The 15,387-nt window shown below is 41.9% G+C and overlaps 1 protein-coding gene across 2 annotated transcripts in view; it reads left to right on the plus strand.

Annotated features, from left to right (window-relative positions):
* The window catches only part of afg1lb (AFG1 like ATPase b), a 32,314-nt gene that overhangs the window by 15,372 nt on the left and 1,555 nt on the right, over nt 1-15,387 (plus strand). For both annotated transcript variants that reach the window (XM_070542856.1, XM_070542859.1), the window contains exons 7-10: nt 271-329; nt 11,444-11,526; nt 12,139-12,209; nt 12,630-12,730. In XM_070542856.1, the coding sequence (XP_070398957.1) occupies nt 271-329; nt 11,444-11,526; nt 12,139-12,209; nt 12,630-12,730 (314 nt within the window). The remainder of the gene's footprint in view (nt 1-270; nt 330-11,443; nt 11,527-12,138; nt 12,210-12,629; nt 12,731-15,387) is intronic.

Raw genomic sequence — 15,387 nt, forward strand, 5'->3', positions numbered from 1 at the left:
CCGCTGTGGATATTGTCCGCACTGAAAAGGCGACAGTCCTTTTCTCTCGCCACCATTGTTTGGGAATGTAATGAATTTTATGTTGCCGCCGCCGCCGGTGCAGAAATCCATTTTTCTGTCCCCCCTCTGGTTCCCCGTCCTTTTGTCGCACCTCCCCACCCATCCTTCAGTTCATCAATAGCCAATTTATCTGCCAGCCTGTGGTGGGGGAATGACATTATTAAGAGGCTAAACAGCAGCTCTCTCACAGGCCCTCCCCTCCTCTTTCAGATCTGTACAAAAATGGACTTCAGAGGGACACCTTCCTGCCTTTCATCGACATGCTGAAGGTACAGGCAAAGTCACCTCTCTCTCTCTCTCTCTCTCTCTCTCTTTCTTGTATGGTTAATTAATTTATTCACTTGTTTATGACACACACACACACACATACACCTACACACACTTGCATCTGCACCTCTTTCGCTAATGTGGATGTCCTCTTGTAAGTTGCTCCTCTGTGGTTTGATGCCTCCTGCTTCCTGGATGCCTCACAACGTGTCACAAAGCTGTCTTTGATCATGCCAGGGCACACAGAAAGACTCACGTGGAGGGGGATGAGTACAGGTAATGTGAAAGAGTGGACACTCTGAGTGAGTGACTCACACTCCTTGCATTTCAAAAGTAGAGGGTGAGGAGTGGAGGGTGCGGGAGAGCATGAAAAAAATAGAGCACCGACGCAGCCGTTTACCATTTCGAGGAATAAAATAAATAAATAATCTACTTTGCAATTTAAGCAGGTCGCACCATTATCCCGCCTGCATATCAGATAATCATTGATGTGTTTGGAGTGATCCTGATCATAAATAATTGCATCATAATTTGTTGTTGTGCATTTGTCAACAGCTGAGGGCAGCATTCTTACACCTTTTATTGGTATTTAACATAAACATCTTTAAAACGCTTCAGTGTCTAATCACACAACCTTAAAATCTGTTTATTAGCAAAAAAATGCATCAAAGTAAAACAAGTAGCAGTCAGGAAGCTACACTTTGTCATTATTTTACCTGCTCTAGCATGATTAACTAGAGCATGTAACTGTGGAGCTACGGGTTTTTATTCATCAAATCAGAAGATATTGGATTGCTTCTCAGTGGCCTAGTGGTACGAGTGTCCGCCCTGAGACTGGGAGATTGTGGGTTCAAATCCACAGTCGGGTCATACCAAAGACCAATGCCTCCCTGCTTGACGCTCAGCAGCATTAAGGGGTTGGATTGGGGGTCAAACCACCAAATATAGTTCCCGAGCACAGCCACTGCTGCAGCTCACCACTCCCCACAGGGGTGGGTCAATGCAGAAATGTAATTTCACCAGTGTGTGATGGTGACAAATGGGACTTTAACTTGAACTTGCTAACTCTGGGTCTGAGGAGAAAGCTAATCACAAGTATATCTGGGTCTTGCTTATGAGTGAGGGAAGGCAGCGTCTGTGGTGATGCGGACACTGAACTGGTCTGTTGTGGTGAAGAGAGCACTAAGCCAACAACGTGAGGCTCTCGATTCATCGGACAATCGATGTTTCTAAACTTAGCGATGGTCATGAGCTTTGGGTACAGATTGAAATAGCCCTTTTCCGCCAAAAAATAGTGGTTGCTAGTTTGGTGCTACTGTCAGAGCCACTGCTCAGTCTTCTTTCAAAGATCTGCTCGCTTTTCCACTAACACAGGGCCTAGTCAGCGTAATGTTACATATGCAGCTTCACAGTACAATGTTTTAAACCCTTAAGCCTTTGTAATCCCACCTCCACACCTTAATTTCATTGTCATAAGGGCAGAGAAGAAAGTGGTTCTTAGAAAGCACCAGTTCTGGCCCAGCAAGGAGTTGGTGCTAGGGCTTGGAACCAAGAAAGGGCACTTTGGCAATTGAAAACCAAAGAAGAGGAGCCGCTGCTCTTCGGTGTCGAGAGAAGCAGTCTGAGGTGGTTCAGGTGTTTGGTCAGGATGCCTCCTGGACTTCTCCCAGATGAGTTGTTCCAGGCATGTCCTGCCAGTATGATACCCTGGGGTAGACCCCAGACACCCAGGAATATTTGGGGTCCATCCAAAGTGGAGGTAACTGGGGAGACGATGGGCTTTCCTCCTATGACTTCATGTTGTGATTCGTTTTAAAATGGCACGAACTGTGTTCATGGAAAAAGTGTACATCATTAACTGGTGTTTAAGCATATTCACATAGTACGTTGTACATCAACACATTCTCACACCCGAAGCGGCTAAAACTGACGCGGGGTGACCAAGCGTTTGTTTCTGACACGCTGTGCCAGAGCGTCGCTTTCTGACGCCCATGGTAACACAGAGATTTCACAGAATTGTGACCTTTACCCTCGTGCAATTTAACCTTCCCCTCACCCCCATCCTAACCTTAACCCACTTGCACATGCAACACTTTGTTTCTAGTTGTATTGTCTATCTTGAACATGGTTAACGAGAAGTTTAGAATGAGAAACAAACGCTTGGGCACCTCGCTTCGATTGTAGCCGCTTCGGGTGTGAGAATGCGTTGTGTACATGGGCTATGCATAAGACTAAATTCTGTCATAAGTGTCTGGCAACTTGCAACAACTTTGTTTTTTATTGATGTTAATCATCACACAAATATACAAGTTGTGAAGTTAGGGGGTTACTCCCTCACCACCCAACAGCACCTTTTGCCCTCTCTAATCCACCCTCATCAGGCTTCTGAATGCCTGTTGTGCCTCTCTGCCCTGGACTACCTCCATTCTTTCAGGGTTCCATGTTCCTCTTTGTGAGGCCATCTGGTTTTGGGGGTCGAGGCTTTTGGGGGGGGGGGGGCATGGCTTTTTTTAATGGCATGTAAAGTTAAAGTGTGCTTTAGGTAGGTGACGTTTCTAACTAGCTGACCCTTAGTGAATTGAATGAATGCTTGCAGGCAGTCTTGGATGCAAATCACTCCAGCCAGAGTCTGTTTCTATAGTGGGTTGAGGAGAGAATGAGAGCATTAAGTCGTAAAAATACCCTCTGACCTCTCCTCCTGATCACCTGAGTCTTGGTGCTAGAGGTTAATCCGCCGCCTCTGCCCGCCTGAGCCGATGTATTTATTCAACCATTGACTTCTGATGCGTTAGGAAAGAGACCCTTCCTCCAAATACGTCCAGTCTCCAAGGAAAGCAGTAGATCAAGTACAATTTCAATATTGGAAGGCATTATTTCTTTGCCTTGGTCTTCATTTACACAATAATTTGTCATTTCTTGTCTATCGTGAAAGCCGTTAAATTGACTTAACAAGGCTCCACTTTTCTTTGTAGCCATGGCAAAGCTCAGAGTTCTGTTGTGGTGCTTGTTTAATGGACACTGCCAGTATAGTAACTAAGACTCTCTCTCTCCCTCTCTCCCCACTCCACTCTTCATTGCCCATCCAGACTCCAAACCCTCTGCTATTCTTGCTCTTTATTCTATCACCATCGTGTTCTGCTCACTGGCTTTACTCACCCAAGGTCAGGTCTCTGTATTTTGGTAGCAGAATAGTGACTTTATTTTCCCTCTTGCTTGTTCGATTGGCAGTTGCGGACAAAGCTGCGGAAGGGGGGAAATATATATTTTTTAAAAACATGAAAACAACCCTGAGGCAACTTGGAGTATCGCTGTGTTTCCTGCTCATGTTAACCTTTCTTTTGATCCTCTCCCTTTCTTTGTCATTGCTGATAATTGCGATGTGCTGCGCAGTTACTGATGAGGGAAGAAGAAATATATAAATAAAAACAGACTGATGGAGAATTGAAGAATGAGAGTGCTGTGGTCCTCCAGCAGAGGCCTTGGTGAGAAAGACTCTGAAGAGCAGAAAGGTTCACATTAAATAGAGTTCGATATTTGATGACGGCCGTTGTCTTCCTGAACATGTAAGGTCAGGGCAGTGGCGATAACCGCATGCATGTGAGGGCAAAGACGCTCATCGCTTGGAATCTGATCAATTATAACACAAATTGATCTTCCCCCTTTGAACTTGAATGAAATGAAATATGGGTCCTATATTCCAGTTAATCGTTTTATTGATTAACTCTGGTTCGTTTTTCATGTTTTGTTCATTTCGCGTTCAGCTGTACGATCAGTCATCTATGCACAAGATTATTGAATATTTATATTGAAACCTCACAAATTCAGTGGTAAAGAAGGCCATAAGTAGCTCAAAGCAGCGCCTCATAGTAAGACAGTGCCTCTGTGAGGGGTTTTAAGGCAGTGTTTGTGCGTGTGAATGAAATCTTGAGCTTGAAAAAAGAAGTATCAATGTTTTCCGATATCTTAAGCCAAGCTGACTAATTTGATTTGGATCTACTGCCGAAATTTGAGTTATAAGCAAAGTTTTTATTGCATTACATGATTAAAATCAAATTACTACAAGGAAATCTGAATATTTTATTTCATAATTTTAGTGAATAAAAGATTTTGGGTTTTGTGAAAAAGCATCCTATAGAAACAAATCAGAATAAAACTGAGGAATGTTCATTTAAATACCTTTTAAGTCCCATTTGACTGCTACTGCTTTGACAAACTTCAAACATAAATCATCAGCATTCATGTGTAGAGATATACACGAGGGCTATTAACTGAGAGTTGCAAGGCCACGTTGTTGAGCCAGTGGACTTTGAACAAGTTCGAAATATTCATAAAATTTTTACCCAAATAACTGCTAATGAAATTAGGGTAAATAGCAAATAAATCAATAAATTGTGAGCAGATCATTTGCACACCATTGTATTGGCTGCACCGTAATTATTCTTATGTACCATATATGTAAAATGTGCTTGTTGGATTATTTCTTTGCTGTAACAATGCTTCTCTAATATAATTTATGGAGATTCTGATTAGTCTCCTTTATAGTAACGTACATGTGGCTATGATCCTGTTTCCATGGATTGAGCAACTAAATCCATGCTAAATAGGTAGAGGGGATTAGGTTATTCACTTCTCCTGTAGCCTAGACATCTAGACAGACTGTAGTAGTAGCAAAAGAGTTGGTCTGTTCACACTCCATTGTAGGCGTAGTAGTGTACCACTGGCCTGGCCAATCACAGAACTCTGTTTGTAGGGAGATGTTAGGCAGGCTTCGCACCATTAGCAGAGATTATTTTTAAAAGACGGCAGAACTGCGATGGGACAAAACAACAATGAGAGTATCAGCTCAGGAATGGGGCAAGTTTGAAACAGCTTTGGCATCAACTTTGTACGATTTAGACTTGAGCTTTTCTTTGAGATACAAACTGATGGTGTATGGTGGACTGCCCCATCCACCACTATCAAAACAGCGTTCATTGCTCAGACAGTTTGATCGACATCCATAGAGTCCGCCCCTAAAACTGAGTTCTGTCTATGGGTCGTAGCCAGACTGTAGATGTACACATATAGAATGGTTTGTCTGGCTCCTTCTCCACAGTTATAAGAGAGACAACAACATTTATTGACTATTTTTTATCGTGCGTCTTAGCTCAGATGTATTTTTTGCTGTTTTAGCGCTGTTCTAAGCTTGATGCCTTTTATTTGTTGTGTGTTTTTACTGTTTATTGTTTTTATTGTTCAGCATATTGGTCAATTATTGTGCATATACAGTGCTCTATAAATAAATCTGAATTGGATTGGATTTTTACGCTATTGTTTTGTCGGGGGCCTCAGTAGCATGTGGATAATCTTTACACAGCCACAACAGCTGGGCTCCTCCTCCTCCTGCTGGTCACATCAGTCAGTGTGTACTTTTGTTGTGAAAGGCCGTGCACAATCCTTGCAAGTTCAACCTCACAGTAAAGATGACTTAATCGGGTTTAGCAACAAAAGAAGATTTTTTTTGTCAAGAAGCATTGTTGCAGTAAACGAATACAAAACAAAACCCAAATGTCATTACATTTTAGGCTAAGTTTATATTTGGCTAACAAACAGACTTCAACTCTTCTGCAGAAAATGTCCACGCCTGCACATGCAGTATGTGGTTAGCATTGCCGTCACTCTAACTTTCAACAATAATATTCCATATTTTCCTAACACTGTGGCAGCCCTACAAGCTTTGCAGCTACAAGGAAAAGTACAAAGGCGGGATTTTTAAAAATGTTCCATTTGACCTTTGTGGTGAAAAAATAAATGATCTTACCAAGAGCCATAGTGAAAGAATCCTTTGGGTCCTGCATCATACAAAGGTGAGGCCTGCAGCTCAAAGGATGTTTCCCCTGGAGGAGCAGCCGAGGCAACGGGAGGTTGTGAGAACGACCCGGCTGAACAATCCACCGTCGGCCCGAGGCAGTCGCACTTTAAGGGACTAGATCATTAGGTGTAATTAGGGTGTTCATTGTCACCCCCCTCCTGCACACACACCCCTACAGGCTGCTGAGGAATGAATAAGATCACCTCATACACCCCCAGCACACACACACACACACACACACACACACACAGAGAGAGAGAGAGAGAGTTAGTAAAAGCACTTTGATGTCAAAGAATTGTGCAGGACTTGCCAGCATAAAAGGCACTGTTTTAACCCCCCCCCCCCCCCCCATCTTTCCTCTCTCTCCTCTCCCCTCCTTTTCTGTCCCTCCACACAAGGCTGTAAGACACCCACGACTGAATGGACGACAAGCCACCCCACCCCTCCATCCTCTCTTCATCTCTTTTTCAGCCGTCCCACCCTGCGTTTCTTTAAAGCCTGGTCAATTCTCCAGGCCAGACAAAAAGAAAGAGAAAGCATCAAATGGGTAATGAGGGAGCGGACCACATCAGGGCCCAATAGTCAGCTATCCTTGGCTTTTGTTGCAGCTCAATGGCACCGCGTTCTTTGAGAACTCAAAAGCAACTTTTTGAGGAGCGAAGGGCTGAGGGAGATATGTCAGAGAGGGGAGTGGAGGCACCAGAGGTAACATAAAGAAGAAAAAGCCTCTCTGTTTTGATGCGAAGCTTCTGTCGAGCTCAGACGGTCACATGACTGGAGGCACATGTGTTGGGTTGACTTTCTTCCAAAGCGTCTGCTTTTATTTTGACAGTGCTGGATCAAAATCCTAATTCACATCGTTTATGATTAATCTGAGGCTGCAACAGATTTAGATAAAAAATGAGTTGATGAATCTGTTGGCCTTTTTTTTTAAACCTTTTACCTGCATTTTTTAATGCTTAAGCTGACTTTTTTGTCCTGAATTAAAATGTTTAGCTTTAAAATACCTTAAAGGTGTGGAACACTCATTTAAACAATACATTAGCAGTGGTCTCTAGTAGGAATGAATGTCTTATAAGTCATACTTGGTAGCAAAAACATAATTTCCAGGAACTAGAAGCGACCCACATCACAGCTGAGCTTCAGATGGCAGGTTTTGGACTCTTATTTCCTGATATGTGGACATCTCTCATCCGACTGGTTAACAGCAATGCAACTCTACCACTGACTTTCAATGTTGATGTTTTATCTCCGCAAATAACACAAGCCTGGAGGAGTTCTGCCGTGTGGTGGATTTGCCGATGCTAACAGTTAGCTTCTACTAGCCGAGGTGTTCTGTGCTGTTTCCTGGATGCCAAACCAACAACAGCCTTCCCCGTCACGAGTCAAGATGGGTGAGTCCATGAACGTTCAGTGACGGTGTGACATAGATCGGTCAGGATTTTCAAATCCTAGAGTTTCACCGTCCGTTTTCTATCAGAAGATAACGCAGGAGACAGGTGCAGGAGACTATTTTCATGTTCAGGTTGCATGCCTCACAGTGACAAATTATAATCAGAAATAAGATTTCAAAAAGAGTTTTTCAGTGTTTCACACTGTTAAATAAGCCTGCAAATAAAAATATATGTGTTTTATATTTTAAATAATAAAAATGTATCCAAAAGTTCTACATATAAATTCCCTTTTCTGCTCATTAAAAAGGTAAAAATCCATCAACTCTGACTCAAAAACCGGTGAAAAACTGCCTCTTGTTTTTATATAACAGCATTTAGAAATTGAATGAAACAGACGAGGATAAAAGTTGTTGAAGTAGACTCTGACTGTGAGGGGATGAAAGGTGGCGGGGCTGGGAGGGGTTGAGAGAGACCACGTGTGGGCGGAGGCAATCTTGAAGGAGTGGGAACTTGACAATCCCCTCAAGATGGATAATCGAGTAATGACCCGCGAGGCCTCAGCCTCGTCTGATTATAAATAACGAATGGAATCATCATCTCTGATTGTGTTTCCATTCCTCCTTCTCTCCCCTCTCTTATTTATACCTCCGTCAGCCATCTTCACTGTAGGTAGACGTGGTTCATAAAGAAGGGGGGGGGGGGGGGGGCAGGAGAAAAGCCTAGCTGAGATTCTAATGATGTGGCGGCAATTGTGACAAGTTTTTTTTCTCTTTCTTTCCCGAAGCGACTATTTACCGGTTGGCGGGGTCACGGAAGGTTGATGAAATGACACCTCCCTTTTGTGTGTGAGGGAGGGCGAGTTTGTCAGGTTGTTATTAAGCCTGATTCAGCCAATTGGCTCAGAGTGGGAACCCCGTTTGTGTGAGCGGACACGGAGATAAGAAGTTGACAGCGGAGAAGAATGGAGTATTTCCGTCCCCTTGCTTTGTGATGATTACTAATTATCCTGCAAGCTTAAGGAGGCCAGTGGCAGAAATTCACTGATTTCATAATTTAATGGAGCTGTCGCTGAATACTCAGTCAGCCGTTGATGGCTTGCACCGGAGTGATATGCAATTCCTCTCTTTTCTTTGATAGAATAGTGGAGATGATGATTATAGTTTGCGCTGCACCCGCTGACATGAATCCTGTTGACGTTTTACACTATTTCTAAAAGTTTCACCGGTTCGTCGTAGCTGGAATGCACTCAAGTCGCTGCAGAACAATAGTTCAGCTCCAAAAAGCACAGAGCGGTGGCAGGAGATGGTGAGCTGTCAGAGGAGAGGACGACGCCTGCTGCCCTTCGTGTTGTCCCACCGTTTTACCTGCTCGAGTCCTTTTTTCATTTAATGATTAGAAACACATGCTCAGGTGGAAAACTCAATTTTCCTGTTTCACATAAAGTAAAGCAGCTAGAAATTCTGCTGCAAAGATATATATATATATATATATATATATATATATAATTTTTTTCAAATTTAGGCTAAAATTTTGAAACCTAAATTGAGATCTCACGAATTTCTTTTTTTTTTTTGTCTGCAGTTTCATCTTATAGTGTTACATGTTTTAGTTAATGATCCAGATTGCGATTGATTTCATCTTTTTATGTTAACAATGATCTGAAAACAGTCACAGAACAGAAGTTTGCAGCTGAAACTGACCAAGCAGATTAGGGTAAGGGAGACTTGTCAAATGACCCTTTATAGGGTTAATGAAATGGTCATCGGACCCCACCGCGCTCTGTGGCCAGAATATCACACTTGAAACTTCAGAGTGCCGGTCCAGTCCCCGTTGGACCCAGGAAAGCAGAGCTGACATGCCTGCTCTGCAGTCTGCTTCCAGCATGTTTCCAGCATATTTAGAGCTGATTTGAAAGATTTAGTGATGAACTGATCCTGTAGAAATAAATGAAGGCTGAGGAGACATTTCAGCTGTTAGGTTAAGGTGTTAAATAGATTAGCGCACAGTGAGGAGATAAGTTTCATTTTTGCTTTCACTAATTAACATTAGTGGTGCTAAATCAAGCCAAATTGCTCAGTATCCCTTCAAATAAAAACATTAGCTAAAGAATTAAAGGTGTGGTTGAATGAAAAAACTTTTCATGATTATTTCTGATATTAATCATTCAATCTGAGTTTGTCATGCAGGCTGAACATGAAAATAGTCTCCTACACCTATATCATGCATTAACTTCTGATAGAAAATAGATGGTGAAACTCTAGGATTTGAAAATCTTGACAGATCGACATCACACTGTCACTGAATGTTCATAGACTCACCCACCTTGAACTTGCAACAGGAAGGCTGCTGTTATTTTAGCGTCCAGGAAACGGCAGAGAACATCTGCTAATGGTAGAAGCTAACCATTAGCATTAGCAACTCCACCATATGGCAGAACTCCTTCAGGCTTCTGTTATTTGTGGGGATAAAACATCAACGTTGCAAAGCAAAATAAGTCAGTGGCAGAATTTTGTTGGTGTTATCCAATCAGAGGCGAGATTTTCAAATATCAGGAAATAATACTCCAAATCCTGCCTTCTGTAGCTCTCCTCTGATGTGGCTCACTTCCAGTTCCTGAAATAGGCACGCCGGAGCTTTTTGTACCCGGGGTACGACTTACAAGGCATTCATTCCTACTTCGAGACCACTGCAAATGTATCGATTAAATGAGTGTACTACGCCTTTAATAGTATAACATAACTGACAGAATAACAAACTTAATTTTTCAAACACACATAATACTAATAAAAAGACATGTATATAGTCATATATGGAATAACATCAATGCAATATTCATTGTGTGTTCAAAACTCATGCAATACCAGATTTACATTGCATGTCCGTGTCTCATGCAGTATGCTGCATACTATTGCCAATACCAAGTTTTTTTCTTTTTTATTTGTGGTTTTTAGTGGTCAAAGGTTCCAATACTAGATTAATGCCTAAGTGTATATACAGAACAGGTCAAAGGTTTGGACACACCTTCTCATTCAATATGTTTTCTTTATTTTCATGACTATTTACGTTGGTAGATTCTCACTGAAGGCATCAAAACTATGAATGAACACATGTGGAGTTATGTACTTAAACAAAAAAGGTGAAATAACTGAAATCATGTTTTCTATGCTATTTTCTTCAGAATAGCCACACTTTGCTCTGATTACTCTTGGCATTGTTGTCTTGATGAGTTTCAAGAGGAAGTCACCTGAAATGGTTCTCCAACAGTCTTGAAGGAGTTCCCAGAGGAGTTTAGCACTTGTTGACCTCTTTGTAAATGGTCATGACAACACATTGAATGAGAAGGTGTGTCCAAACGTTTGCCCTGTACTTAAACATGTACCTTTGTTATTATTTTTCTTCAAATCATTCTCTTAAGTGTTGGTGCCGCTATGTCAGAGCCCAAGCCCCCGGACCGGTCTCTCCCAGCTAGCCGGCCTCCATCTTGGACCACATTTCCCAGCATGCTCCTCGCGGGAACGCCCGGCATTCTCCCCGTCACTCCCAAGTCTATATATGGAAGACGCCGCACCGGCTCTTCACTCAGTCATTGTTTCTTCGAGATCCATGAACAGAGTTCTCTTAAGAATAATCCAGCCTTCTCATATCCTAGCCGAGCTCAACTCCCGTACCCAGTCGACCATCGTGACAGCTATAACAAGTTAATTTCCCCACTGTGGGATCAATAAAGTCTATTCTATTCTATAATATTCTATATATAGTTTTACTTTTTTAACTAATAAAAAATAGATTTACAGGCATTCAAAATAAATTTTGGTAACAATTTATTTTTTTATTGGACTTCTTTTTATTAAATTTATATTTTTCTGCTCAGGAGTTTTGTCACATTGTCTGTTTGGACTCTGGGATGGACTACAGGAGCCTGGACCAGCCTGCAGCTGTAAAACTCTACTACCTGTAAGACAAACTCTGCACTCTCTGCATCTTTTATTTACTCCTTTGTTTACAGCTCGGCCCAGAGCTGCTGCAGAGGTCCAGAACCGGCCGACATAAACCTGCAAACAAGCAATCGTGCACAGGAAATGTTTGCACACTTGATTTTGTTTGATAATTTTTTTTTAAGGGTAGAAAGAAAAAGGCAAACAGATGCATAAATGGGCAGAAGCAGGCAGGGAGATTTATAAAGACCTGCATTACCTTGAAAGAGCCGTGAAAAGAATGAAAGGAATTAATAGAACATGAGAAAATGGCAGAGCTTTAAAGGCTAGTTTTCCATTTTTTCTCACTACACAGATAGAACACACGCGCACGCACGCACGCACGCACACACACACACACACACACACACATACACGCACACACACACATCATGTCAGTCTCATTCACAGACTAATGCTTGTGTTTAGAGCCAAACATCCCGGTTTTTGCTGATGGAGTGAAAAGCTAAGTACCTGACACCCATGCTCTGCTGGCGGCGTTTGATGTGGCCACTTCAGCCTTATTAATTTCATATCCAATTATTTCCTGTGTGTTTGTGTGTTCTTCTATGTGTGTGTGTGTGTTGTGCAGCACAGGGACGCCCGGTGCAGAAGCCTGCATAGATGCGCTGTTCCAGGAGCTGGCTTTAACACAGAAAACTGGTAAGAATGTAAAAGACGCACAATCAATTTCCCTCTGGGATTAATAAAGTATTTTTGAATTGAATTTGAATTTGAAGGAAACGTTTAATCTTTATAGACTCCAATTATAGTTTATATGATTTTTTAAACGTGTATTAATCATTATCTTATGAGAAAAGCCTTTAAAATGCATCAGATAGATACATTTTGTAATTTTTTTAGTCACAAAGTTGAGGAAAACCTGCAGTTAGACTCATTTTTGAAGCTTCAATGGAGGAAACAGAAAACAAATCAGCCAGACGTACTTTAGTTTTGTGCTACGTTTATTCCGAGCACATTCCATTGCTCCGATTTGCTTCCGCATAATTGTTCGGCTTTAGTTGAGGTAATTAAAAGCGGCCCTGGTCGAGGTTTGTTAACGTTGCGTTTGTGTTTCCGTAGCAACAGGTCCCCGGGTACTCCCCGTGCTGGGCAGGGATGTGACTCTGGAGAAGACCTGTGGCTCCATCGCTGACTGTACGTTTGATGAGCTGTGCGGCAGAGTGAGCATTGTTCACTTCTCTGACACATATATAAAAAACCGACGTAATTATCTTCTCTCTGGTTCTGTGGGAATTAACGGGCTTTAACTACAACTCATTAGACACAGTTATGTTACGATTTCATTGTTTTTGAGATAACTCAAAACTTAATAGTGAAGAAGGTAGAATAAAGACGAGACTGTAAATGTCGTCCTGGGTTTTTATGGTCTCGTGGACCCAGTTTGCTCCCTCACAGCTCAAATCATCTCACCACTTATGAAAATTACATTTTTATCAATATTTCCTGTTTTTCTCCTTTCCTTTGGCCTCCTTATTTCCTGCTCAATGTCAAGCAGCAAGCCTGTTGATTATTCTTGTGATTAGTTGAGACTCTACTAAAGTAGTTTTGTGCCATAAACTGCAGTGTGTGTGTGTGTGTGTGTGTGTGTGTGTGTGTGTGTGTGTGTGTGTGTGTGTGTGTGTGTGTGTGTGTGTGTGTGTGTGTGTGTGTGTGTGTGTGTGTGTGTTTAAAAAGTCTCTGTCCTGATGAGCTTTAGAAGGCATCTGAGCTTCAAGGCTTCCTGTGGCATATGTTGCCATGTCCTCATTAATTTTAAGAGCAATCAAACTGAATGGCAACGACCCAAGGACGCTGCATCAACAAGCTTTTGTTGTGATCTGTCTTTTTTTCCTCCTTTCAGCCCGAGTATGCAGAGTTCACTTTGTGTCTGTTAGAGTTTGTAAAGGAGCTGTGTGTCATCAGATCTGTGTGTGTGTGTGTGTGTGTGTGTGTGTGTGTGTGTGTGTGTGTGTGTGTGTGTGTGTGTGTGTGTGTGTGTGTGTGTGTGTGTGTGTGTGTGTGTGTGTGTGTGTGTGTGTGTGTGTGTGTGTGTGTGTGTGTGTGTGTGTGTGTGTGTGTGTGTGTGCAGTGGCGGTTCTACATGGAATTACTCCCCGGGCGAGGCCCCCTTTGAGTGTCCCCCCCCCCACCACCACACCACCCCACCTGCAGGCACACACGCATGTTTTCTACAAACAGGCATGTTTTATTAGAACGACTGTTGAACATTCATTTTTCTAAGTTGCACATATTTACATTAATTACTATAAAGTTGTCAGAATGTAAAGTAACATACATTATATACTGTATCAAAATATATAGAATCAAACATGCAAAAACAAACAATAACTAAATATTAAGAATATATGAACATAATGTATAATAAATATTCTAAATAGCAAAAATATTTCACACATAACAAACTAAAGATAATCACTACAGCATTGCACTTAGAACAGAAAACACAAACTAAAATTAAAACCTAACCTTGATGCAATGTCATCAATAATGTCATCATATGAAATCTGCTCCCCTACTGAGTGATTGATACTAATCAGAGCCAGGTTAGTGAGCCGCCCCTGAAACATAGCTGACCTCAGGTATGACTTGATCAAGTTTTGAAAAGCTCCTCTCAGCTTGAGCCACAGTGACTGGCAGAGCAGTCCAAAAGTTGGGGTAGATCTCCAATAGATCTTTATTATGATCCATAATATTTTAGAATTGCCTCTGAAATTGTAATTTAAACTGACATAAAAAACTGTAGACTACCAAAAATGCCAACTTTTACAGGACAAATCATGTAAAAAATAATCAGTGCAGCCATCTGCAATAAATAAACAGGATAGTTAGTGGTGACTGGGGAGTTTTCTTCTGCTTGTACAGTTGTTTTATTTATTATTATGTGAACATGATCAACATGTGTTTGTTGTTGTTCAGGCAGGCCACAGGCTGCAGTGAGCATTTAAAAAATCCTAGTTTGAATCAGTAAAACACGAAGGAATTTTTTCGAACCATTTGAATATTCGTTTCAATATTTCAGCCCTATTAGCTCTGTTAGCAATTAGTTGACCAAATTTAACCGTTAAAATCACAGTTAACTGGTTCAAAAAATTGAAAACATGCATCATGAGAGCTACATACCTTTATCTTTCTCCTCTTTTTTTTATTTTTTCTCCTGAATCGGGCACCTGGTGGTTTTAGCCTTTTTATGTTCATCTCTTCTGTTTGGCTCTTGACTTAATAAGTTTCCTTTAGTCAGGACTGAAAAATTTGACCTTGATGGGGGGGGGGGGGGGGGGGGGGTGACCACAAAATCGTTTTGTTTTTCCTTTTTTTATTCGGCCATTTCACACAATTCAGAAAAACCTGAAAGAACGATAGGCCTGTGTTTATGATATTATGAATGAAATGTGCGTTAAATGGAAGAACATCAAGATGTGATTGGCTTTAGCCATGTTAATACAGTTGATTCAGCCCCTACCCGCTCATTTCATTTGGGAAAGACCCAGAGGTGAATTCCCCCGCCGCACCCCTCCCCTTCCTTTTCTTCATACCTGAACCCTCTCAATCAGCAGGAGCGCCTGCAGCTGCAGGGGGCGCCAGCTTGCCGTTTCCAATCCAGACACTGTCATATGACAGATAGAATAGAAAACCTCGGTGGGGCGCAGATTTCTTTCTTTTTTATTTTTTACTCAGCGCTTGTGCGCCCCTTTTGTGTCATGAAAAAATGCCACCCCGGGCAACTGCCCTGTCTGCCCGTGCCTAAAACCGCTACTGTGTGTGTGTGTGTGTGTGTGTGTGTGTGTGTGTGTGTGTGTGTGTGTGTGTGTGTGTGTGT

Source organism: Nothobranchius furzeri, chromosome 2 (genome assembly GCF_043380555.1).
Source record: "Nothobranchius furzeri strain GRZ-AD chromosome 2, NfurGRZ-RIMD1, whole genome shotgun sequence".
Classification (NCBI taxonomy): Eukaryota; Metazoa; Chordata; class Actinopteri; order Cyprinodontiformes; family Nothobranchiidae; genus Nothobranchius; species Nothobranchius furzeri.